This window comes from Trachemys scripta, chromosome 4 (assembly GCF_013100865.1).
Source record: "Trachemys scripta elegans isolate TJP31775 chromosome 4, CAS_Tse_1.0, whole genome shotgun sequence".
Lineage (NCBI taxonomy): Eukaryota > Metazoa > Chordata > Testudines > Emydidae > Trachemys > Trachemys scripta.
Genome location: NC_048301.1, coordinates 86610184 through 86636669, shown reverse-complemented (window position 1 = coordinate 86636669; position 26486 = coordinate 86610184). Strand labels below are relative to the sequence as shown.

Sequence of the window (26486 nt, the reverse complement as noted above, 5' to 3'; positions counted from 1 at the left end):
TTAGTGATCTCTATCATATCCCCCTTTAGGCTCTTTTCCAAGTTGAACAGTCCCAGACTTTTTAATCACTCCTCATATGGAAGGTTTTCCATACCCCTAATCATTTTTATTGCCCTTCCTTGTACCTTTACCAATTCTAATATATCTTTATTGAGATGGGGCCACCAGAACTGCATGCAGTATTACAGATGTAGGCATACCATGGATTTATATAGTGGTATTATGATATTTTCAGTCTTTTTATCTATCCCTTTCCTAATGGTTCCTAACATACTATTAGCTTCTTTGACTGCAACTGCACACTGAGTAGATCTTTTCAGAGAACTATCCAGTGACTCCATGATCTTTCTTGAGTGGCAACAGCTAATTTAGATTTCATCATTTTACATGAGTAGTTGGTATTATGTTTTCCAATGTGCATTACTTTACATTTATCAACATTGAATTTCATCTGCCATTTTGTTGCCCAGTCACCCAGTTACCAAGGTCCCTTTGTAACTCTTTGCAGTCTGCTTTGGACTTACAAAATTACTATCAATAGTTATCATCTCCAAATTTTGCTACCTCACTGTTTACCCCCTTTTTCGGATTTCTGATTACGCTGAACAGAACTGATCTCAGTGCAGATCCGGGGGGAGACACCACGATTTACCTCTCTCCATTCTGAAAACTGGCCATTTATTCCTACCCCTTGTTTCCTGGCTTTTAACCAGTTACTTATCTATGTTAGGACCTTCCCTCTTATCCCATGACTGCTTACTTTGTTTAAGAGCCTTTAGTGAGGGACCTTGTCAAAGAATTTGTGAAAGGCCAAGCACACTATATACACTGGATCACTCTTGTCCACATGTTTGTTGACCCCCTCAAAGAATTCTAATAGATTGGTGTGGCATGATTTTCCTTTACAAAAGCGATTTTGACTCTTCCCCAACATATTGTGTTCATCTATGTGCCTGATAATTCTGTTCTTTACTATAGTTTCAACCAATTTGCCTGGTACTGAAGTTAGGCTTACTGGCATGTAATTGCCAGGATTGCTTCTGGAGCCTTTTAAAAAAAATTGGTGTCACATTAGCTATCCTCCAATCATCTGCTACAGAAGCTGATTTAAATGATAGGTTACTTACGACAGTTAATAGTTGTGCAATTTCATATTTGAGATCTTTCAGAACTCTTGGGTGAATACCATCTGGTCCTGGTGACTTATTACTGTTTAATTTATTCCAAACCTCCTCTTTGACACTTCAAATTGGGATAGTTCCTCAGATTTGTTACCTAAAAAGAATGGCTCACATGTGGAAACCTCTGTCATATCCTCTACAGAGAATACTGATGGAAAGAATTCATTTAGCTTCTCCACACTAGCCTTATCTTCCTTGAGTGCTCTGTTAGCACCTGGATTTTCCAGTGGCCCCATTGTTTGACAGGCTGCCTGCTTCTGATGTACTTTTAAAAAATTGCTGTTAGTTTTTGTGTTTTTGGCTAGTTGCTCTTCCGGTTCTTTTTTGGCTTGCCTAATTATACTATAATACTTTACTTGGTGCCTCATGGTCTCCCCTTTTGTTGAGCCAACATGGGCCATCATGGGAGATGTAGTGCAGCTAGGGAAAGCAGTCCATAGAGAAGAGTTGGAGCATGTGGCACCAAAACTATAGCTCCCATAAGTATCCCACAGAATATCTGAATCACACTTTTTCAGCTTTTTGGCAGAAAACCAAAAGTGCTTCTGTTGTCAGTTTTTTTTTTCTTTTATAAAAAGTCAAATTTTTCTGCAGAAAACAGACACTTTTTGTGAAAAATTTCATTTAGTCAAAAACCCAATTTTCTGTTGAAAAAATTTCAATGCCATTTTTTTGGCCAGCTCTATTTAAAAAGTATGGCCACTATGCATTAATTGCTTTAGTTCTGCCTCAGTAATCCCCCCTGTAATGTTTTAACTACAGCTGCTCAAATAATGAATTATTTGTTGTTCATTATTCACGTTATTCTCTTGTTTTAAAAAATTCTGTGCTGCAATCAGTGAGCAAAACATACCATGTGTCATAGATATATATAATACTGAGACACTGATTGATGGGGACCATATTTGCAAATGGCCCTGTGACAGGGTCGGTTGCTCACCGCTGTGGCGCCCCCTCCTGGTCGTCTCGGGGAATTAGTTTGCGCCAGTAGGGCGCCCTCTTTGGGTGGCGTCCCGCCTGTCGTCTCACCTTTGTGGGGTGCACGGACTTGCGTTGCTCCCGACGTCAGCATCTTCTTCTAGAACACTGTCCTCCAACAGTGTCCCTTTGTCCCTTCACACCCCTTTTCGGGGGGTAAACAACAGCCCCACACCTTCGAGTCTGATCCTCACAGTCCAGGACCTGGCATGGTTCTGGCCGGCCGCTCCCTGCGGCCTGTGGCTGTGCGTAGGGCAGCACAGCAAACAAGGGGGGAAAAAGGGGGGGGGACTCAGGCCCGCCCACTACTCTGAGTCCCGGTCCAGAGGCCCTTGGGCGACAGTCTTGCTGTCTTCCTTCTCCTTCCTCCTCTGACTATCCCTCTGGACCACTTCCCCAACAGCCCTTCGCTACGCTAGGCCTCCTCCTCCCAGGCCTGCCGCCTAGCAGGCTATGGAGTAGGGCCTTCTCCCACTCTCTCAGGCTGGCCTGCACTGTGCTGCGCTGTCCGTGGTGCTGGCCTCCCAGCTCTGGAAACAGACCTTCCCCTCTGAAGGCCTGGGACAGACCGACTGCTCCTGTTCTGGGCAGTCTTTTATATGGCTAGGCCGGGCCCTGATTGGCTGGCTCCAATCTGCCTTCTGATTGGCTCTCTGTAAGCCCTTCCCTGATTGGCTATGCGTCTGCGCAGGCGCCTAGGCCTGCTGCAGCCCACCCTCTCTGGGCGTGGGGCAATCGCCCCACCACAGGCCCACAATCTGAAAATAAGTTGTCCAAACTATTCAGCAAGTTCTTGGGAAAAACAAAAACATTCACCAAAAATAGGGATATATTCATGAGCAATTTGCTAAACAAAAAACAGTAAGTGGTATCAGGAAGGAGCTTGGTACAGAGTTGAAGGCAACAAGCTCAACTCTTTCTACTTTGCAGTGTTAACTGAATCAGTTCTTTCCTTAAAATGTTGTGTAATATGTTCCTGTTGTGCTGTGTTCCTTTGTGCTGTTAAATGGCTCTTGTGTTCCATACAGAAGATGGCTGCACTTCTGAGGTGGGTAAAGTAATCCCTGCATAACAGTTTAAGTGTGTGGATGAAAGATGTGTAAACTGCTATTATTGTTACCAGAAGGCTTTCCAGTTACCTACAGATATAGTGGTTGTTATATTTAAGGAAAAACTAGTGTGTTTAGTATTTCACTCCAGGCTCATTTGTCTCTTGTCTTCTCTTATTGTTTTTTTCATGTCTCATTAGGACATTTGCTAAGACCATATTAGTGTGATATCCTTTGCAATATCCAGGGAAACATCCAAATCAGCAATACTCTACTCTTTTTTGTTTTTATTGTAACACAGGCCATAATAAATTGGTTTGAGGTTTGTTACTATACTACATCAGTGTTTTAACTGAGTAAGGGCTGCAGTTCCAGCCCACTGTCTCTGATGCGTTATAGATTTGAGCTTTCAGCTTGTTCCCTAGTCGCAGTTGACAAGATCGCAGATTTTTACCATTACACTGTCACCATTACTGCTCAAGTTAAACATCTGCCTTAAGTTCCTTCTCTCCCCCCCCCCCCCCCCCCCCCCGAAGCATTTGTGACATCTATGCTTGTTTATTAATGTGGATGTTATATAACAGGATTCTGTACCTCACTGTGTTCCAAATCTCTAAGGGAATAAGTAGATTGCTGAACAGGTTAATCATTAAATCACATCTCTTCTACTGCTTTACTGTCACAAAAGCTTTAAAAACCCTGTTAACCAATCCCTAAAGAAAACCCAGGGAGTACACTGCATACTTGTACACCAAACAGTATTTGCTTCACAGCATCTGAACATGAAATTGCTTTTAAAATATATGTACTGTCTTGATTATTAAAAACAGATAGCATTAAAATTGTCTCTAAGGCTTTAATATTTGCTTTCAGTCTATATTAAGTACTGACTCCCAATCTTACATCTTGAGAATCACACTCCTGGACACTTCGATTTGCTTCCTTTGTTGAGGCAAGGGTCTCCTTATCTGCTGAGGCATTTTGCTGAAAGTAGGAAAGAAGAAAATGAAAAAAAAAGGAAATACAGAGACAACCTGTAGACAGAATTTACATGAAAATCAGGATTGCAAATAGAATGCAATAAGTTTATTGTAAATTATCAATTACTCTTATCAATTACTCTCTATTTTGTATTTCCAGGGCATTTGTGTCTTGCAAAGCATTTTGATAAATGTGATTACTTATCTATAAAATCAATAATAATCAAGATTTCCTCACAGAAGACTGGAATATGAAGATTTTATTTATTGATAAGCTTTGCCTTGGATAGCACTTCCTTTATACTATTGTGTAATGCAGCACACATTTGCCTAGCCTCTCCTCTGCACCCAGATACAGCCAACACACAAGGCAGGGAAGAGAAAGAGAATATCAGTAATCTATGCCTATCTTAATCTTTTGGTACTTTTGAGCCAGGCTTGCTTATTAGCATATGTTGGAACATCTTAAGAACTGCTTTATCTTATTCAAACTGGCTATGATCTATGGGACCTTACAGAAGTTGTGAATTGGGGTGGTAAAAACATGCTCTTCTCTATGCTCACAATCAGGGGCAGTGAGTTATATGGACTTGTGGTGCCCAGGCTCCAGCAATATTCAGGATCCGGAGGCCCAGCTCCACCAATATTTGAGGCCAGGTCTCAACCCCAGCTGCCATCTCCACGCGCCTCTCCCAAGTGTCCCCCGGCCCCCACCTGCCGCCCCCGCGTGCCTCCTCCAGACCCCAGAGCATCCCTGCCTCAAGCAGGTGGCTGCCTCCTGTTTTGCTCTGCCAGCATCAACTGTTGCTGCAGAGTCCAGAGCCCTCCATTCACTAGTGCCAGGGCAGGCTGCTCCTGCCCTTCCGCCTCGGAGCCTTCCTTTTTTCGGTGGGACCCTCCACCAGCACAGGAGGTCCCCCGCCTGGAGTCACTGCTCCTGCCCCACGCTGGGCAAGTGGCAACCCCATCTCCCACCCCCAGTGAGGCTACAGTGAGGGGCAGCAGCAGGGGAGGAGGCACACACGTGATGGCAGTCCCTCCCCAGCACCCATCACAGGGGAGGCCAGGGGGCTTCCTGGAGCTGAGAGGGGTAGAAGGTGAGTGTACTGCTGGGGGGGGGGGGGGGGGGAAGAAGGGGGCCCCTCTCCGGGAGCTCGCTGCTGTCGGCAGGGAGAGGTATGGGGGGAGTCCTCCTCTCTGGCCCCAGCCCCAGGGCAGTCAGACTGCACCCCAAACTCCTCATCCACAATCCCGCACCATCCCAGAGCCCACACCCCAACCCTCTGTCCTAGCCCAAGCCCCTCTCACACTCCAAACCCTCATCCCCAGCCCCAGCCCTCATCCCCCAACACCCTAACCCTCTGCCCCAGCCCTGAGCCCCCTCCTGCACTGTAATCAGGACCACCGAGAGCGGGTTCGGGCCCTGGTGAAAATTTTTTTTTTGGGCCCCCCAGCAATGGCGGACCAGCTAAACAGGGCTGACGAGAGGGGGGGGGAACCGGGCTCGGAATTTTTTTGGGCCCCCCAGCAAGGGCGGACTGGCTAAACCCCCTTCCGGACCGCCGGGCCTCGGTAATTTGTACCGGCTTCCACCCCCACCCCCTCGTTGACCCTGACCTTAATCCATCATCCCCGGCCCCACCCCACAGACCTCACCCCCACATCCCAACCCTCTGTCTGAGCCCTTCCCACACCCCAAACCCCTCATCACCAGCCCTACCCCAAAGCCCTCACATTTTTACATTATTTTAAAAGATATATATTGGCTTACAAGGCAGGTATGTGTGTGTGGGGCGGGGGGGAGGAGCGGGACTTGGACCCATTCTGGGCACCACCAAAAATGATACAAACCTGCCGCACCTACCCACAATATGTCCCTCCCACCCTTAAAACAGATTATTTGTGTGTTGAGAGTAGTTGGTATAAATTGTAAACCAGCTGAGAGATCTCTAACACTGGGAAAATTCTCAATTGTCCCTTTTCAGCCATATTCCAACACTTTGTGCCATTACAACGGTGCAAAGAGACAAACATCAGAAATGAATCTGGATGTTATTTCGATACAGAATCTGTACCACAGTTACATTATATAGATATACATCAGCATCATACTTTTGTTGTTTACATGTAGTAATGTTGATAGTTCCAGGTTCCCTCATCCCTAACAAGAACTACAGTACAGAGTGACCTGGCTGGATAAACATATAGGATATTTTAAATATATGAACCATTAAATTTGAAGATTTCATCTTCATATCAGTTGTACATACTGTTTGTTAATAAAGTATAAATAAAACAGACACCATGCTGAAAAATAAAATGTAACATAAAATTGCCATTGTAGTACAATATGCAACACAGTTTAATGAAGAATTTCAGTGGATCATTATCACAGCCTGCTCATTATCAGTTATAGAGGGCTATCTGTTCTGAAAGCACTAAACCCATGATCATTGTGAAAATGTCGACCATATTTTTATTGTTCTTCTATTTCTATCAGAAATTCTTTAGGTATGATCCAAAGCCCACTGAAGTTAAAATGAAGACTTTAGCTGACATCGGTGGAATTTGAATCAGGCCTTAAGTGCCTCAAAATTGTGCGATCCTTGAACCACTGGAAAGAGAATTGATTACTCCAGTGACTATGGCCTATCAATAAGGCTCAAACATTGATTTGGGAATTTATTGTAGGATTTATTCTCTGGGAATATATTAAAATGTGTTCTCAGAGAATAAACCCTACAATAAATTCCAAAATCAATGTTTATGAGCCTTATTGATTTTGGTATGAGTTTCAAGTCATGAAAAGTTTAGCATCTGTAGCTGGATGAATATTTTCAGATGAAGTTGGACTGCTCTATATTTCTGGCTGAGATCTTGAAACAAGTTAATCCTGCATTTTGTCTAAAATTTCACAACAATTTAGCTGGGAATAGGCAACCAAATCACCAATGTTGGTGATCTTCAATGACCAGTTTTGAAAGGTTGTTCCATCTTTAGAGCCCTGCAAATCTGTGGATATCCGCAGATATCTGCAGACTATGTTTGCGGATCACTGGCCGGATGTGGATACAAATTTTGTATTGGCTCAGGGTTCTATCCATCTTTCTTGTGTTACAATGTTTTAGAAATTTCCAGAATTGATAGAGAGCTGAAGAGAAGAAATGGGTAGATTATAACCTACAAAATAGTATTTTTCTTTAATAATAGGAGGATATCTTCATTGAGAAAGCTTTAGTTTCATGGAGGCTGATAAATGACAGACAAGCTATAGTCCTGAAAACAGCTGGTGATATGGTCTGCCTAGTTTTGGCAAGACTATTAGTCTTACTGGGATGTGACACCAAAGCAATCCTCGCTCCCCTGGTGTTTCTAGCAATATGGCGAGGTGGGGACTATTTTCAACTTTGGCCCAGAGTATGACATGCATGTTACAAACTTCTGAATAAGAGAAAGATAAGTATATATTTGAAAATAGACAAAAAAATTGCTAGTTATGTGATCTGGGGAATCAGTTTGGTGAAATAATGATTTTTTTGTTCATAACAGTGGACCTATCTGATTAAGTAATCTACCTGTCTGAACAATGAGGGGTAATAGTAGAGTTGTTTAAACTTGAAATTCCAATTGTCCTATAGCATTGAATAACACTGAGTTCTTGAATGATAAGACCTTCCCCTTTCTGTAAGACTACTGACACTACAAATTCATCAATACAGATACCATGTCACTTGATGTTTTTTGTTTCTTTCTCCCTTCCCAGAGCATCATGGACAAACATACAAAGCCTAAATGCTTTTAAGGAGGTGCTGGTGCCAAACAAGCCCCTTCCCACTCCCTCTTTTCCTCTCTCCCCCTATGCACAGCGGAATCTCCATATCCTTCCCTATTCCTATTATCTTCCTTTTCTCAATCAAATGAGCCTTCTCCCATTCCCCTAGAAGTCCCTGTCTAGTGAATGCTCCTCTACCCTACCCTTAAGAATGGTTCATGCTTCTTATCCACAACTCCTGTGCAACCATCTCCAGTTCTTTTTCATGCTGTGGCTCCATGCCAATTGTTCCTTACTCATGTCTTCAGTTCCTGATTAAATTTGCCACTCCCATCTCCTGCCTGTTGTTTCCTGACCCAAAGGAGGTTTCAGGAAACAGCAGGATGGGACACAGCAGATCATGGTGAGAGTGCAGTCCAGAAACAAAGAGGGGTTTTTGTCAGCCTGTTCCTGGTTCCTCCCAAGAGCTCTAACCTGTTTCACCTCCTAGTGCCCAGAAGCCCTTTCACATTCCATCTGGCCACTTCAAAACCATGGAAACTGGCTGGAATCTAAGTTGTTCAACACTCGGGTTCACATTCTGAAGTCCATAACCAGTCCTTACTCAGGGAAATTTCCCATTCTATTCAATGGTAATTTCACCTGAGCAAAGGCTTCAGCATTTGACCACTGGGATTATCCAGTTTCCTAAAGACTACAGCATCTGTATGGATTTTTATGGGGTTCCAGGAATAGTTAGAACTAATTTCTTAGATGAAATACCATGACAAATTATATTTCTTAAACATCATTAAGGTTTTGTTTAGTGTTTATAGATTCATAGATTCCAAGATCAGAAGGGACCATTGTGATGATCTAGTCTGAGTTCCTGTATAACAGTGTAGAACTTTCCCCAAATCACTCCTATAGCATATCTTTTAGGAAAATATCCAACCTTGATTTAGAAATTGTGAGTGATTCATAATCCACCATGACCCTTGGTGAAATTGTTCCAATGGTTAATTAGTCTCACTGTAAAAAATTTACACCTTATTTCCAGTCTGAATTTGTATAGCTTCAGCTTCCAGCATTTGTTATATCTTTCTCAGTTAGATTGAAGAGCCCATTTTTAAATATTTGTTCTCTATGTAGCTACTTGTAGACTTTAATCAAGTAACCCCTTCACTTTCTCTTTATTAAGCTAAATAGATTGATTAAAGTATAGTGATAGACTCAAGAAGCTCACTCTCATGGCTCGTCTTTGAACCGTTTCCCATTTTTCAACCCTTTTCTTGAATTGTTGACACCTGAACTGTACTCAGTATTCCAGCAACAGTCACACCAGTGCCTGATACAGAGGTAAAATAACCTCTCTACTCCTATTCAGGATTCCCCTATTTATGCCTCCAAGGATTGTATTAGCCCTTTTGGCCACAGGGTTGCACTGGGAGCTCATGCTGTTGACTCACAGATGATGTGAATGAATGCCTTGAAACAAACCTTTACAAATATTTTTTTTTGTTTTTGAAAAAAAAAAATAGTCAGCCCTAATGAAAATGGAAACATCATTTACTAGCTGATTTAAATCACTTAGCAGATTGATAAAAATGCCGCTGTGTATTTGCGGGCAAAATAATTTGGAAACAGCTCCTGGACTCCTTTCTAATTTGTCTAAACTCTTCTGAACCCTGCCCAAAGCTTTTAAATCCAGGATTTCACACATGAATTTTTTCAGTGGATCTGCATCCACTAGAGCTGCTTTGAAAAATACAGATATTTGCAGGTGAGACCTTTCCCGCTTGATCAAAAAAAATCAGGTTTTCAAAATTCACATATCTGCATTAAGTAAAGCTGTTTACAACTCATTTAACATATATGTTTGCAGCTGAAACTAGAATCCATTTTTGTGTGCATAGCTTGCAACAAAAAATCCAGGAAATTTACAACAGAAAAACAAGCCAAACTCATAATTTCTCTGAATTTTCTAAACGTTCTTAGCTTCTATCTATACATTTTCCCCGTTTAAGCTACTTACAATTTTTCTTTTAAAAAATATACTGCATTATTATAATCTTTTTGGTCTTACCATTATTTCTTTACTGCTTAGTATCACTACTTCATTATGGCAATTGAATTACTATCTTGTAATCTCTTTTGACTTTGATATGTAAGTGAACTCTTTATTCAATATGCTATTTTTCAAGTGCTTCTTCCTCTTCTTCTTACAAGACTTGCTGGGTTTTATTGTGCAGTCATTTATGTCGGTAAGCACTTACATGAGAAGTACCACCAGCACTGTTAAGACTACTTGCCAAAGTGCCCACAAACATGAATAAATGTTCCAACTTCAGGACATCTATTTTCCCTTATGTACAACCCACTTGTGTTCTCTTCTCTCAGTTTAAGTTTTACAGTGGCAGTGAATTAATTTGCATTCTGAGAAGCAATTTAAGTTAAAGGCCTTCTTATAGACTTAACAAGGGTCTTCTGCCAGACTTTGATCTCAAACAAGTGTCCAACTCTTATAAATACAAGTCATATGATTTTATAAAAATCAGTGGTCTCATCTGCATGTAATGTCTGTAAATCTGTAAAGATCACCAAGATGTTGGACATCAAACCCATGGCTATGCCCTGAAACCTACAGACTATTTTGGTCTAAACTGTAGATGCAATACCATTGGCGTTTGTCCAGGGATAAACATTTACCATTAGAAGCATCAAAGGCCAAGACTAGAAACATTTAAAGAACATTTACAGGAAGTGCTTGATACCCTGCTTTGTTGTATCCATCTGGATAGCTGAAGCCAGCCTCAAAGGCTGATGGGAGTTTTAGTCAACTCCCTTCCAGGAACCCACAAGGACAAATGAGCAGCCAGACAGATGGTGTGTAGCAGGACTGCATACAAGAAAATAAATCAACTAATACTTGGTCTGGTCGTAGACGTTGCAGGGCTCTGTGCAAACTCAGATAAGGAATTTCCTCAGAACTATTTTCATCAATTTACTGCAAGGACTTTTTTTTTAGTTCTTTGGCAGAGAGGTGCTTGTGATGTCTGGGAAGGGTTGGTAACTAGTCAGGGAGTTGTGTGTTGGTAACATTTGTCATGGCGGACGAGGACAGTTTGATAGCTGGGAGCTGGAATAGAGTCCTCAGTGCTTTTCTGGGCCAGCTGCATTGTGAAGCATCCAGAAATCTCTCATCCCCATAATCTGTGGCATTTGTCACATTCCCGCAAACACAAGGCTCTGACTGTCTAGTTGCACACTATATACAAGCACAGGGCAAGAACTTCCCACCTGATTTTTTTTTAAGGGGCCATTAGAAAAAAATGCTTGGCCTGACAGAGCCTTGCATAATTTCTGGGCAGGTTAAAATTGCAATTCTTCATGACTGCTTTCTGTTTTGTGTTCTAATCTTTTCTGTCCAAAATGTGAAGTGACACAGATATGTGTTTCCACACAATTTTGGAAGTAATCAAAATTAGTTGGGGGCCTCTTAATAGCTGTAGACAAATACAAAAGACAGTCCCTTACAGAATGCCACAGAGAAGCCTGTACAACTTTTTGTAAATACTGGCAGTGTAAAGCAAATCCTTGAGTCAGTTTCTTAGCAGTGTGACTATAAAAGCTTATAAATAAGAAATAAATAAAAAAAGAAATTATTAAATAAGAAGCGCAAACCTTGGTAATAATGAAACTATGGAGGCTATAGTTCCCAAGGTCTGATGGTCACCATCCATACATACAAGTCCAGCACAATTAGCAAGGAGCCCTGCAAGCTTTTGTATACTACACAGACAATGTCACTCAGCGAAGACCTGGAGATGATTGTCTCTTGTCAGTAACAGGGAGTTCAGTTTTCATCCCTATTCAAACCTCATTCTCTCTGGCCTAATAAATTCAAGTACATTTGTATAGTCACTAGTGTATGACTTTTCATAGGATCCCAGATCACTTTATGAACTATGTACTAAATCCTTATGTATTGAGTCTTTAAGTAGGCAAAACTCCCACTGAGAGTTTTACCTTTGTAAGGCATGAATTAAAACTAATCATTTCAGAATTTGATTTTTGCATGTTTAGCACCACTGACATTTAAGCATCTCTGGGGTGAAAAGTGGCTGCTACTTTGTACACCTTGTGCTACAGGGATATTTTGTTCAGGGACACCAGGACAAACTCCATATCTTATGAAAATTGCCAGATGACTTTTAACATCAATGCGAAAAAGACAACACTTCCCTTTCTTTTTCTCTGCTTCAGGTCTCAAGTGAACTAATATCAATTGTAATGGTAGCTCTGGAATGTCAACACTTTTCATCTCGGAAATGGAGAGAGACTGTCAATGTATGTCACAGAAACCCCAGAATATCCATCAGATAGTAATTACTTTTGGCTTCAAACAGATTATCTGGAAGTAAAATTTTCCATATCCAGTTATCAGTCTCGAGTCATCCTTTCTGCTCTAAATTATAGTGAGAAAACTTAAAATCGTTCAATGACTGACAAAGAGAGTGAGAAAATTTGAGACAATGGTATACACACACACACACTTCTTACTTTTGAAATACTGTTATAACATACTTGTGACTACATCATAATTGCTTCCCTGTGGTATGTAATGGACCATTAATGTTTCTATGTTTTCTTTGCTATTCTTCTGTGTTCTTTCCTCTTTTAAATCTCTACTGTAGTTCTAAGAAATAAAAGTAAAAGCACTTTCATAAGAAACCCTACAGGCAAAAGCTAGGAAAGAGCTCTTTCATTTCACACATTGTTTGTAATGTATGGGTTTTTTGTTTTTGTTTTCTAGACTGTATAAACTTTTCAGCCTAAAATAATTTTCTTTAACCAAATCAGTTGTTAATAGTCCAAAACTGGTGGGATCAACCTATTACTTGTAACAACCTTTCTAAGAGAGAGCCAACAAAGCATTCCCAGGTACTGCTAAGTTCCCCATTTATCCATACTGTGTTCACAAAGTTACTATATTAAAGGTAGTTCATTATTTAAAAAGACACAGAAACTGGAAATGATAGTCATTATGGTTTTAATCTATAAACACAGTGAAAAAGACTGATCTGGGGAGACAACATTGAAGAACAACATTATTTTGCTCTTGGGAATCTACAAAATAAATGTATTTAATACTTAAGAAACAACATGAAAGATGAGGCTTAGAACACACAAAGAAAGGAGAAAAAGGTCATCTGTCTCATTCTGTCCCTGAATTCATCCCCTTTAGTCTTAGTACTACAGTTGATATGACCCTTCATTAGGAGCGTAATAAAAAACGTTGCATATATGTTCCAATGGCTAGACACAATATTAAAGGCTAAGAGACTGATAGGATTTTTCGCTTGGTTTTATATTTTCAGCAAGACTCTTTATGTGCATTTTGTCTTAAATAAATATATTAACTGGATGTTACTTGTAAATATACAAATTCCCAGGAGCAAGCTAAAGGTGAGGATAATGCTATTTTTAAATGTAATCTCCTTCAGTCTTTTTTCTTGTCTTTTTACATAAAATATTTCAAATGGCTCAGTTTTAACTTTCATAAGTATATAAAAATACTAAACTAATAGAACACCCCCAATTATTTAAAACTTACATTTTGTTGAAACCTACAAAGCATATCTTCAGCTATTTATGATTTATCTACATATAACTTTTCTCAGCACAACACGTATGGTAAAACTTTTTCATGTTCAATTGAATAAACAATGATTTTTAAATCACTTTTCTGATAATGTTAAGGCTCCAATTCAGCAAGGTTCTTAAGAATATGCCTATCATGAAGAATTGTAAATAACCTCATTGACTTGAATGGGACTACTCACATGCTCAAAGTACAGTAATGAATCCTGGTCACGTGCCCCTTGAGACATGTTGCAGATATGATAAGAAGAAGTTAGGCACGTGATTTAAGTATCTTGCTGAACTGAGGCCTTAAGAATATTTCAGTTCAAAAGGAATTTGTGTAATGAAATTATGAGCAACTTATAATAGGTAGCTTAGAATAGAAGCTGGAACCCACTGTTAACTATAGCGTGTACTGCCTATACATCCTATTATTTTAATACTTTGAAGATAGAGTCATGCAGTTAAATTACACCTATTCATATTATGAAGCAACTAAAATACTAATATGCATAGAAGCACGATGGGGCACACAATGGAAAAACAACAAGATATTTACTTTCGTATATACCAAATTTTTTATCATGTGTTCCAGTAAGTGTTCATTTAGATATTACAATATGTTAAGTAAATTCCATAAGCCTACAAAAAAGTGAAACAAAATTTAGCAAAACATAAATTCAGCCATTGATATCTGTCGTTTGCTCAAATGATTGTCATCTGTTTGTCTGTTGCAATCTCTAAGGAGGTAAGAATAAATGAGATACAAACAAGATGGTTTTCATGAGATTATTCAGGAGTGTCTGGAAGGTTCTCAGATGCATAAGTAATTATGCAAAGATTTATATTTGGACATAAAGAAACCTTCTTGTACAAAGTGTAGACAAGGGGTGGACCACATTTCAATACATGTTGAATATCCATTGTCTAACGTCGCCATTATCACAAGTTCCCATACACTGAGAGGCCAGTTGGCAATCAGGGGAAGTTTGTTTTGTTTTCACCCCACCAAATACATTTTTGGCTAAAATTATTAGACACGAATAGCTCAGAGTTGAACACCATTAGTGGAATGCATGGGTTTGCAGAAAAAAGAAAAAGATCTTAAGAGAAACTGGAAGGAAAAGCCAAATTTTTTTGTTAATAATGTCCCTGATGCACCCTCACCCTATTCCCCCAGCACTATTTCAGCACATTTTGGCTTTGCCAGCAGGTGTGTGTGCAAGTGAGCCAACTCTACTACATTACTTCCAACACACTAATGAGATATGTGTTTTGATGGCACATGCAGCCTTCCAGGCATAAATACATCCAAGAGATAAGATTTTATTTGTGCTTTTCTAACACAACTTATCCTCAACTAAATTCCATTCAATTTATTGACATATGTCTAGACTAGAGATGAGGACAGTCAGTGTTCAATTCATAAACCTATTGCTCACATAATTGTCTGATGTCTGTGGTGTCCTGGAGTTTTCATGTCAACTTAAATTATTTTAGATCCTAAATTTGAAATTAGGACTGGGAAAAGTGCATTACCACAGAACAGCTGATGAGTAAAGCTGGGCAAAATTTTTTGGTCAAAACTATTTTTCAATGAAAAGCACAGGCGTGGGTCAAGCAAAAGATTTAGTGAATGTGTGTTGAATTTGCTGAATTGTTTCGGTCAAAAAAAATCTGTCAAAATTAAAATGTTTTCTAAACAACTTTTCATTTAAAAGTTTATTTCAATTTAATTTAAAACAATATTTTAAAAAGCTCAAAACCGAAACAATTTAATTTTGGTTCATAGTGTTAGTTGACAATAACTGATTTTTTGGTTTGCTGGAAGTTTAGAAACAGTGAAAAAAGAATTAATTTCAGGCCAGACCAAAACATAAATAATTAAACATAAACATAAAAATAATTGGCAAACTTAAGAATTTAAGAAACATTTCAATTCAGGTCAAATGAAACATTTCATTTTGGGCATTTAAAAAAGCAAAAGGAAATGAAGGGCTAGAATCACAAAAACTGAAGTGGACAAAGTGCTACTCTTCCCACCCCTGCCCTTTACCCAATAGTCCAGTGGTTAGGGCACTCACCCTGGTTTAAATCCCTGCTCTAAAATAGGAACTTGAATCCAGGCTTCCCATATCCCCAGTGAGTGTCCTGCTAACCACCAGGCTACTAAGTATTCTGGGGTAGATCTCTCTTAGTCTCTCCTGTTGAAGTATATAAATAATTGGAACCCTGCAGACAAGTATACACAAGAAACCTACAAATCACCACACTTACCTTCACAAATTCAGTAATAAACCAAGAAATCTGTTATCTGCAGCTAGATGCATAGATACCCCAGAATATGCCCAGAGGAGGAAGTCTGGGATATATACCGTAAAATCGTCTTCATCAAAAAAGGAAACTCCATCAGAGAAGTAGATTGCATCATGGAACAGGCACCTTTAATTCCCCAAGAGAAAATGTTTCCATACAGAAAAAAAAAACAAAAACACTGAACACATACCCCTACTTGTCACATTCCATCTCAATATGGAACCCATATGGGGTATCAAACAATTATAGTGCATACTTGATCAGGACCACATCCTAAAAGAAATCTTTCCGTAAGCCCCTCAAAGCTCATCATCAGAAGCAAGCAGGATGCACCAACTCCAAGCAACACCAGATCCTGTGTTATTGGGTTGCCTAGTGGTTAAAGAACCTGACTTCCAGCCCCTTGCCACTCAATCAGAGTAGTACATAACCATTTCTGACCTTAAGCTGGGGATCTTCGGCTTTCCACCCACATCTGAGTCTAGACTCTTAAAGGGGTATGATAGGAGAAACTTTTTAACTTTTTAAGGAGGAGAGGACCTCCTTTTTAAGGAGGAGAGGACCTCCTTCTCCACCAGGTTCCAGCCCAGGACCCTCTGGAAAGCAACACCAGCAGAGTACTTCTTGCAGTGAGTCTAAGGCTTTGTTTACACTAGCACTTTTGTCGGTAAAACTTTTGATGGTCAGGGTGTGTGAAACAAACATAAGTTTCACCAAAAAAAAGGGGACAGCGCAATGTTGGTGGGAGACACTCTCCTGCCGACGTAGCTACTGCTGCTCGTTGGGGATGGTTTAATTATTCCATCAGGAGAGAGCTCTACACAGGAGACCTTAGAGCGGCGCAGCATAAACCTCTCTCGTTTTCACTTTTTCCTGATTACATCGGTTAGAATTAAAAAAGTTTGTTTTAAGGACAGAAAGTTAATCTCTCCCAATTTCATCCTGTTCACCAATTCCTGTGTTTTTCTTATTTTGTCACTATGGGTCAGCTTTCCAGTAGGAGTCTAGAGTCTCACTTCAAAATGCCCCGGCAGTACATCAGCCTTCCTAACTAGGAAGGGTAGATCACTTCTGGATGGTAGGACATTCACCAGGCATAATCTTCACTGTGGGGAACCTTCCCAATGGCTTCTGCTGCCTGCCTATTTCGGCAGCTCTCATGACACCAATCTGACAGAATACCAGACATCTTCTCCACAGCAAACCAGCATGGACCTGATAGTTGCTAATTACAAAACCACCAATGGATGAACTCACATTATCTTTAAGCAGCAGAATCCCCCATCTGAGTATATTCACCATTACAATCCCAGTAGACATGAGCCGCTCTTTAATATTCTTAGAAATATTTAAAATTAATTCAACAAACAGGAGTTAGTGCCTGAATGTTTCCTATTAATTGTCACTAGGCAAATATTCCTATTCATGCCCCACTAGCCAAGTACATTCCTGGGGCCACTATTGTCTACTACTACTGAGTATATGAATATACACAGAGACTAGTGCATATTGTCATATTTCAGACATTTTACTAGAAAGATTTTCTAGAGCCCATCACACTTCCCATTTCCAAGTCTATGACATCCCTGTAGTAATTATGGTAATTGCTTAAATAGAGAAAGTAATAGAAGGAAAGCATTCCAGTATCTTTAGCTGTGTTTGGAATTATAACTGTTTTGCCTGTCATGAAAAAAAGTTACTCACACTCTACTTTTACTGTTCATTTTCTCTCTCCATTCCATATGGGACATTTTTTGAAATCTAGAAACAAGGAGACACAGCATCTTTTAACCAGCCAGTTCTCTGTGAACCAATAATGGCTTTCCAGAACAAAAGTTAGCTCAGTTAGGGAACTTCCTGTCACAGGCTAGCCCCTGCCTTAAGCACTTTCCTGTGCTGGGCTAAAGCATGACAGGTGTGCCTTTCTCAGTTTCCCTCTTCTGATAAAAAGGCACATAGGCTCTCAGTGCATTATACAAAGCCTATCTCTGGGCATAATTTCACAAACACTCATGCAATTCTTTCCCCAAACCTTGCAGTACAACTATTTTCCATTTTCCACAATAAACATAAAGCAGCTTTTTCCCCATTTCCCTGTCCAGGGACATCAGCAACAAGCTACCCATCCAAGAGTCAATAGAAGGACTTTGTTATCAGTTCCTTTGGCCCTTGGCCCTCCCTGCCTGAGAGTGACCAATCTTCCCAGAGCCCTTCATCCTAAGAACTCCCCTTCTTGCCATGTTCCACTCTTCCAGGCCTTCTTGCATGGGAGTCCTTCCCTTTCTCAAAGGGGTTCACTCCCCCACAACAATCCTCTTGTTTCCGGGCTTGGCTTCCTCTAACCAAGCTAGATCTTCCCCTTTGCCTTAGGGCCTTTGTCTGAGCCTTTCATTCATCAGGGATCCCCAGCTTTGATCAGTTCTCACCAACAGCTTTCATCCGAGCATCTCACTGGTAGATCACAGTTAACTGCTCTCCTTCCAAATGCATCTAACTCCTACCAACTCTTCTTTGATCCTTCTCTCCCCTCACGGTCTTAGACAGCTCTCACCTGCCCCTTTATGATAATCTCAGGTTCTCTGACTCACCCGGTCTCCTCCCTCTCTTAAGCCTAATTGGGGGGGGGGGTTTCAAATGACAAGTCACAGGTGAACTGGCTTCTTCCCTCTTAAAAAGGCCAGTGCCACATTGTGACACCTCTGTTTTAGGTAAGTCCCAATAAACGGTCTAAACGATGTATTACAAACACATCTGGTACGACAAACACTGAATGATGAACACCCATTCCATTAATTTTGTTTAGGAGTGGCCTTTCTGAGAGGACTTAATGAAAATTACTGGATAGTATTGTGCCTACACTAAACATTTTATGATCATTTACAAATATTGCTTAACTATAATGAAATAATTTAAAAAATGTAAAGTTTAAAATTTATGACCTGTACCTTATCCAGAGGCCTTTTATATAAAGCTTACTAAACAATATTGGTACACTACTGATAATTTGAGGGTTTTAAAATAAAATGGAGTACATTATGTTGGACACAAAAGACATTTTTAATCATTTGAAAAATAAAACTTGGACTATCAGGAACAGGTGCTGAAGAATTGGAGATACTGGAGTCAGTTTATAATCCATTTGATGGGCTGCTAAAGGAAATCAAGTACCAAAAAGTATCTAATATATCACACAGCCTCACTTGGTTCCAAAAATAAATATCCGCATGAGTACAAATTATACTTAAAGGATAATGTTCATGGCAGAGGAGTATATGAAGCAATAAACAGCTTTTGTGGGTGATTAAATGCCAAAGCTCTTAAATGCAAAATCCACTTACTACCAATGCATACCACTGCCATGGATGTTATTCCTTATAAACGACAAGACAAAAGAAAATTCAATAAACCAAGACATAAAAATGAGATGAATGGTATCACACTATAAGATGACCCTTTAGGTGAGGGAGAATGAGATTTCTATAGCTATTTCAAAGAACACTTACAAAATAGTTCATGCTAAATATAATGTTGCTGATGTTCACTGTCTACACTGTAGCACGTGGTATTTTGAGCAGTTTGCATATTGGTTATCAAAACACTTGGTCTGAAATGTACTGTGTTAATGGTCTTGGTCACCAGAGGTGATATCAGGCAAATGTTTCCATTATGTTTCATGGGGAAAACAAACTCATCATCATATAATAAACCACAGTGTGAGGACAACTTTATGAAAATCAGAGAAAGTGGAGGGTATATTCTTCCACATGTGGAGGGGGAAATAACTAGTACAGAGCTAAATTATGGCTAATCTCTTTTTACCCTTCCCTCCAACTGTTTATTATGTTACTTGGTATGTCGAGGTTTGAATGACATTGAAAGCACTTTGGAGCAGGGATTGTGTTTGTACAATGACTAGCCAATGTATATTTTTAATACATAATAATAGGGTAAATTTTCAATGGCAAAAAGGCCAGTTAGGAAACCATCTTCATCTATATAATGTCACTTACAGTGAGAGCTGGGTGCCTAAAGTAGACCATATTTACAGGATCAAAGAATCTCTCCTGAGAAGCAGTGGCTATAACAAGGACTTGTGGCTCAAGCTGGATAATCACCTGAACATGAGCTCCCAAGGTGATACTGTGGCAAAAAGGGCTACTGAGATCCTTGGATGAATAAAGAGGTGCATCTTGTGTAGGAGTAGGAAGGTTACATTACCTCTTTATCTGGCACTGTTGCAATTGGTACTGGAATCTTGTGTCCAGTTCTGGTGTTCACAAGTCAAGAAGAATGTTGAAAAACGAGCGGGTTTGAGCCACAAGAATAATTAAAGGGATTGGAAAACTTCCCTTTATAAGGAAAGACTCTGGAAGCTCAATATTGTTTGCTTCCACACAGTTTACCAAGAAATCCAGATTGCTCTGTATTACTGCCCTGCCTTCTTCATTATTTGCCACTCCCCCAATTTTTGGATCATCTGAAAACTTTATCAGTGATGCTTTTATGTTTCTATCAGCTCATTGATAAAAATGTTAAATAGCTTAGGGCCAAGACTAGATCCTTGTGGGACCAGATTAGAAACACCCACTCAACAATGATTTCCCATTTAGAGGGGATTCCCCATTTACATTGTGGGGCTAAGGGGTGACCACTTACACGGGGAACTGAAATGCATAAATAAATGGCTCCTCAGTCTAGCAAAGCTATAGCAAGATCTAATGGCTGGAAGTGGAAGCTAGACAAATTAGAAAAAAGTTGCACATTTTTAATAGTGAAGGTAATTAATCATTGGAAAAACTTATCAAGAGTTGTGGAATTTTTTTAAATCTAGTTTGAACAAGAATTAATTCATGGAAGTCCTATGGCTTGTGTTATACAGGTGGTCAGACTAGATGATCACAATGGTCCCTTCTGGCTTTATAATCTATGAATCCATTTACCCTTTATGCCAGGGGTTGGCAACATTTGGCACGCGGCTCGCCAGGGTAAGCACCCTAGCGGGCCAGGCCAGTTTATTTACCTGCTGACGTGGCAGGTTCGGCCGATCATGGCCCCCACTGGCCACAGTTCGCCATCCTGGGCCAATGGGGGCGGCGGGAAGCCGCGGCCAGCACATCCCTCGCCCGCGCCGCTTCCCACCCCCACTGGCCCGGGATGGCGAACCGCGGTGAGTGGGGGCCGCGATCGGCCGAACCTGCCACGTCAGCAGGTAAATAAACTGGCCCGGCCCGCTAAGGTGCTTACCCTGGCGAGCCGCGTGCCAAACGTTGCCGACCCCTGCTTTATGCCTTTGAGAATCGCTCCCAATAACAACAGTAGAAACAAAAAGTACTAGAACTATTGCAACATGATTGTGGACAATTCAAAAACAAGCAGAACTGCCAAATTCATAAAATAAACTATTCACCTCAGTCCCTAGAAAAATCATGCAGCAAGGAAACCATTTTGAAGCACTTGGAGGAGAGGAAGGTGATCAGAAACAGTCAACATGGATTCAACCAAGGGCAAGTCATGCCTGACCAACCCGATTGCCTTCTATGATGAGATAAATGGCTCTGTGGATATGGGGAACGCAGTGGACGTGATATATCTTGACTTTAGCAAAGCTTTTGATACGGTCTCCCACAGTATTCTTGCCAGCAAGTTAAAAACGTATGGATTGGATGACTGGACTATAAGGTGGATAGAAAGCTGGCTAGATTGTCAAGCTCAATGGGTAGTGATCAATGGCTCAATGTCTAGTTGGCAGCCGGTATCAAGCAGAGTACCCCAGAGGTCGGTTTTGTTCAACATCTTCATTAATGATCTGGATGATGGGATGGATTGCACCCTCTGCAAGTTTGCAGATGACACTAAGCTGCAGGGAGAGGTAGATATGCTGGAGGGTAGGGGTAGGGTCCAGAGTGACCTAGACAAATTGGAGGATTGGGCCAAAAGAAATCTGATGAGGTTCAACAGGGACAAGTGCAGAGTCCTACACTTAGGACGGAAAAATCCCATGCACCGCTACAGGCTGGGGACTGACTGACTAAGCAGCAGTTCTGCAGGAAAGGACCTAGGATTACAGTGGATGAGAAGCTGTATATGATCAGCAGTGTGCCCTTGTTGCCAAGGTGGCCAATGGCAGATTGGGCTGCATTAGTAGGAGCACTGCCAGCAGATAGAGGGAAGTGATTATTCCCCTCTATTCGGCATCGGTGAGGCCACATATGGAGTACTGTTTCCAGTTTTGGGCCCCCACTACAGAAAGGATGTGGACAAATTGGAGAGAGTCCAGTGGAGGGCAACGAAAATGATCAGGGGGCTGGGGCACATGACTTACGAGGAGAGGCTGAGGGAACTGGGGTTATTTAGTCTTCAGAAGAGAAGAGTGAGGGGGAATCTGATAGCAGCCTTCAACTACCTGAAGGGGGGTTCCAAAGAGGATGGAGCTAGGCTGTTCTCAGTGGTGGCAGATGACAGAACAAGGAACAATGGTCTCAAGTTGCAGTGGGGAAGTTCTAGGTTGGATATTAGGAAACACTTTTTCGCTAGGAGGGTAGTGAAGCACTGGAATGGGTTACCTAGGGAGGTGGTGGAATCTCCATCTTAGAGGTTTTTAAGGCCTGGCTTGACAAAGCCCTGGCTGGGATGATTTAGTTGGTGTTGGTCCTGCTTTGAGCAGGGGGTTGGACTAGATGACCTCTTAAGGTCTCTTCCAACCCTAATCTATGATTCTACAATTTGCTCAGCTGTAACAATTTACGTGCTTTGAAGAGCCTATACAGTGGATCCCAAGGTAAAGGTGTACACCAGGGGTCGGCAACGTTTGGCACGCGGCTTGCCAGGGTATGCACCCTAGCAGGCTGGGCCAATTTATTTACCTGCTGACGCAGCAGGTTCGGCCGATCGCGGCCCCCACTCACCGCAGTTCGCCATCCCGGGCCAATGGGGGCCGGGAAGCAGCGCGGGCGAGGGATGTGCTGGCCACGGCGTCCCGCTGCCCCCATTGGCCCAGGACGTTGAACCGCAGCCAGCGGGGGCCGGGATCGGCCGAACCTGCCGCGTCAGCAGGTAAATAAATTGGCCCGGCCTGCTAGGATGCATACCCTGGCAAGCCGCGTGCCAAATGTTGCCGAACCCTTGTGTACACTATTCAGCCATTCAGGTACCCCAAATGGAAATGAGGTGATATTACAAAGCATGGTGAACAAAGGAATAGTGACTTTGGTCAACTCTGTGAAGGGAATGTAACCTCCGACAATAAAATATTATTACTATAGAAACTTTATAAAAAGTCCCCACAGAATACTCTGCAACTCTCAGCTCTACACCCATTTTATTTAAACAGCAACTTTGTTTTAGCCCCTACTAATTCAGCATAGCAATTTTATAGTCTTAGTATTTCTGATGTTATTCTCTCTGTGTTACTATAACTCAATCATCTTAAGAGTCCCATTCTGGCTCAGATTGAACCGATTTCTCTTTCTGGTGGATATGAGAGCAGGGGTAATGGGGTCAAACCAGGTTTCAGAATAGACTGAAGTCCAGCTCTAACAATGCAGAACATTTCTAGGGCTCTTACAGTGTCAGGGTAGTCCTTAATCTCCCCCACTAGGAACACAAAGAGTAAAAATATCCTAGCAACATTCTAGTTTGGGTACACTCTAACTAGCTAAAATTTCCTCTGTAGGTTCATTTTAGCTACAATATTCTTATCCATTTCATTCCCCAAGGTTTTGTGCAGTGTTGCTGTGAATCAACATCTGTTCATTTCTGCCCAGAGGTGGCTGCATTTCAGTGATAAGTGAACTTACCGGTACATGTACATATTTTGGGTCAGACCTTCAGCATAGATCAGCATAGCTCCATTGACTTCACTTTATAACAGCTGAAGACCTGGTCCAATATTTCTTAAATGTAAGTTTTTAATTCTGAAGGATTTCCAAGCATGTTGTAAATTCACATATAAAGAACCCATCCTTGACAGTTCTGCTGCTGGGTATACAACTGTGCACTTTTGACAGGCAGGACTTGTGTGGTGATAGGGAAGATACCTATACTGAAAGGTATGCTTGTAAAAACTGTTTTCTGAATATGTTTTGTTATATATGAAAAAGGCAGAGAATGCAGTTAAATAAGTGAAAGAAAGTACAAGAAAAATATTCTTAGAGGTTTGAGTCCAACTTGTATTAAAACATTATTTGACATAGCAGTCCAGAGCAATAACACAATGTCACCACAACAAATGGCTGTGAAATTTGAGGTCATTGAACACTGTGAATTTTCCAAATGCTTCCCAATTACCGAAACACCTGTGCTCATTAATTTTATGCTAATCCATTGCAAAATGCAACAATGAGCATCAAGAGTCTACATAATTTCTCATTTATAACCTGTAGCCTATTGTTTGCCTGCTTTACTGCAATAAAGGGACATAATTCAAAGTGAATTTAAATGACTGTTTATACACTGCTCACAAGGTCCAGAAAAGTCACCAATTCTTCCTTTACTTAGTAATACCAAGTCTTGTCATTTTTGCATTCATATAGCATATTTAAAAGAAAATGACTCTGATATAAGCATAAGGATAATACTAAAATAAATGTTAGAATGCACACAAGCTAAAAATGGGCTGGGAAGAAATTCCATCTGTTAATACACAATATAAGCTTTGAATATAGATACCGTCAATGTGCCACAGCTGTATTCCATATAAGACAGGGGTCATCAACGTTTGGCACGCGGCTTATCAGGGTAAGCACCCTAGCGGGCCGGGCCAGTTTATTTACCTGCTGACGCGGCAGGTTCGGCTGCGGTTCGCCGTCCCAGGCCAATGGGGGTTGCGGGAAGCCGTGGCCAGCACGTCCCTCACCGCGCCGCTTCCCGCCGCCCCCATTGTCCCGGGATGGCGAACGACGGCGAGTGGGGGCCATGATCGGCCGAACCTGCCACGTCAGCAGGTAAATAAACTGGCCCGGCCCGCTAGGGTGCTTACCCTGGCAAGCCACGTGCCAAACGTTGCTGACTCCTGATATAAGAGGACAGTGACAATGGCACTGCAATTGTTTTATATGGTTATCTGTGGGGATTTTGACTCTAACTGGGCAGGTGTTTTCACACCTGCCCAGAGCTTCTGTCTCTTTCTGGTGTTTTAGCTTATGCAGAGTGAAGAGTAATGTACTTCGAAAAAAATCCATCTCCCTTTTTTAATGTGTATACCAGTACATAAAAGTTTGTATCTAAAGAACCATGTCAAAATTAGGGTTTCATACATTCCAGCCAGAAGGTTAAAAAAAGTCCCATTAATTTGTTCCTCTTCAGTGATGGATCTGGCTTTTGTTTCTGTTGAAGTTTTAAGGGGAGGAAAATGTTCTGCTGTCATATAATTGTGTTTTTTTACAGCCAATTTAGCTAATGATTCAAACACTTTCCTAAGGACAGCACCATCTGTGATAATAAGATGTAGAGTGAAGTGTGAGCTGCATGGATTTTAAAGATTTTGAGGACTCTTTACTACTATGGGAAGGGATTCTGTAAATACTTCTTGGAAAGCTGTTGATACCACATTTTGTACTCGGTCCTGCAAAGTGCTAAACACCAAAACTCCCACTGATTTCACTGGAGTTAAGGGTGCTCAGCACCTTACAGAAATGGTCAGTACTTTGCATAATTGAGCCCTTTGCTCCTATTTCTAATCCTCAAATCCCCACTGTTAATACAACCTTCATAATGTTGAGAGCTCCTTTGGGTCTCACTTCGTGCTCCACCTAGGATTGAGTGACATGCATATGTAAGTTGCTCAGTACCTGAACTTGGATCTTTTTGAGTAGGAATGCATTACAACTAGGCCACCAAGGGGTTTCTAAAATTGCATTGTAGACACTTTTCAAAAGTATGGCCTATTGGGTTGTCAAGATTTGCAGTAATGAATACCTCTCAGATGAGAAATGGATCATTCAATACTCTGTTCCTACATAAAGATGGTTATATGTTGTAGGAAATATTTAAGTGCACAAAAATATTTTTGCTGTTCTCTCTGCTGTGCACTTGATTTCCCCAAACCAACATAAGTGAGATAAAAAAGTAAAGTAAAATAACCTCTGAGGGGCCCAAGAAGGGTATTATATTTATTAGCAGAATGCTTTTTACATAATATTTCATTTTGCCTATAAATCTGATTAGATTCATCACCTACCTTCTCAGTTCTTCCGTTGATTTATTACACTGTTAAGGGATTTATTATTAGACTTGTGACATTTATGTCATTAAAGTTAAAGTTCTGCTGGTATTTTCATTTTAAATGCTTATTTTCAGGTTTTATAATTTAGCTGTAAAAATTTGCTGTATGATTAAACTTGAAACACAAGGACTTGCTTCAGAAGCAATTTGTGTGGCTGCCTTCTTAAGTTATAGGGTACAAAGCAGTTACATATACTTTTCATATCCCTATAATTAATAAAAGGATTTAATTTGTAAAATAAGTATTGCATGCTACTTTTTCAGAATGTGCCTGATCCAACTCCCATTGACATCAGTGTTTTTGTAATGACTGTATTGGGAGCAGGATTGGGCACTGTCCTGAAGTCTATGATAAAAATGTCCT

The 26486-nt window shown here is 40.9% G+C and overlaps 1 protein-coding gene across 2 annotated transcripts in view; it reads right to left on the bottom strand.

Moving 5' to 3' along the window:
- Positions 1–26486, bottom strand: part of LUZP2 (leucine zipper protein 2) — a 355370-nt gene that overhangs the window by 15735 nt on the left and 313149 nt on the right. For both annotated transcript variants that reach the window (XM_034769830.1, XM_034769831.1), the window contains one exon: positions 4112–4192. In XM_034769830.1, the coding sequence (XP_034625721.1) occupies positions 4112–4192 (81 nt within the window). The remainder of the gene's footprint in view (positions 1–4111; positions 4193–26486) is intronic.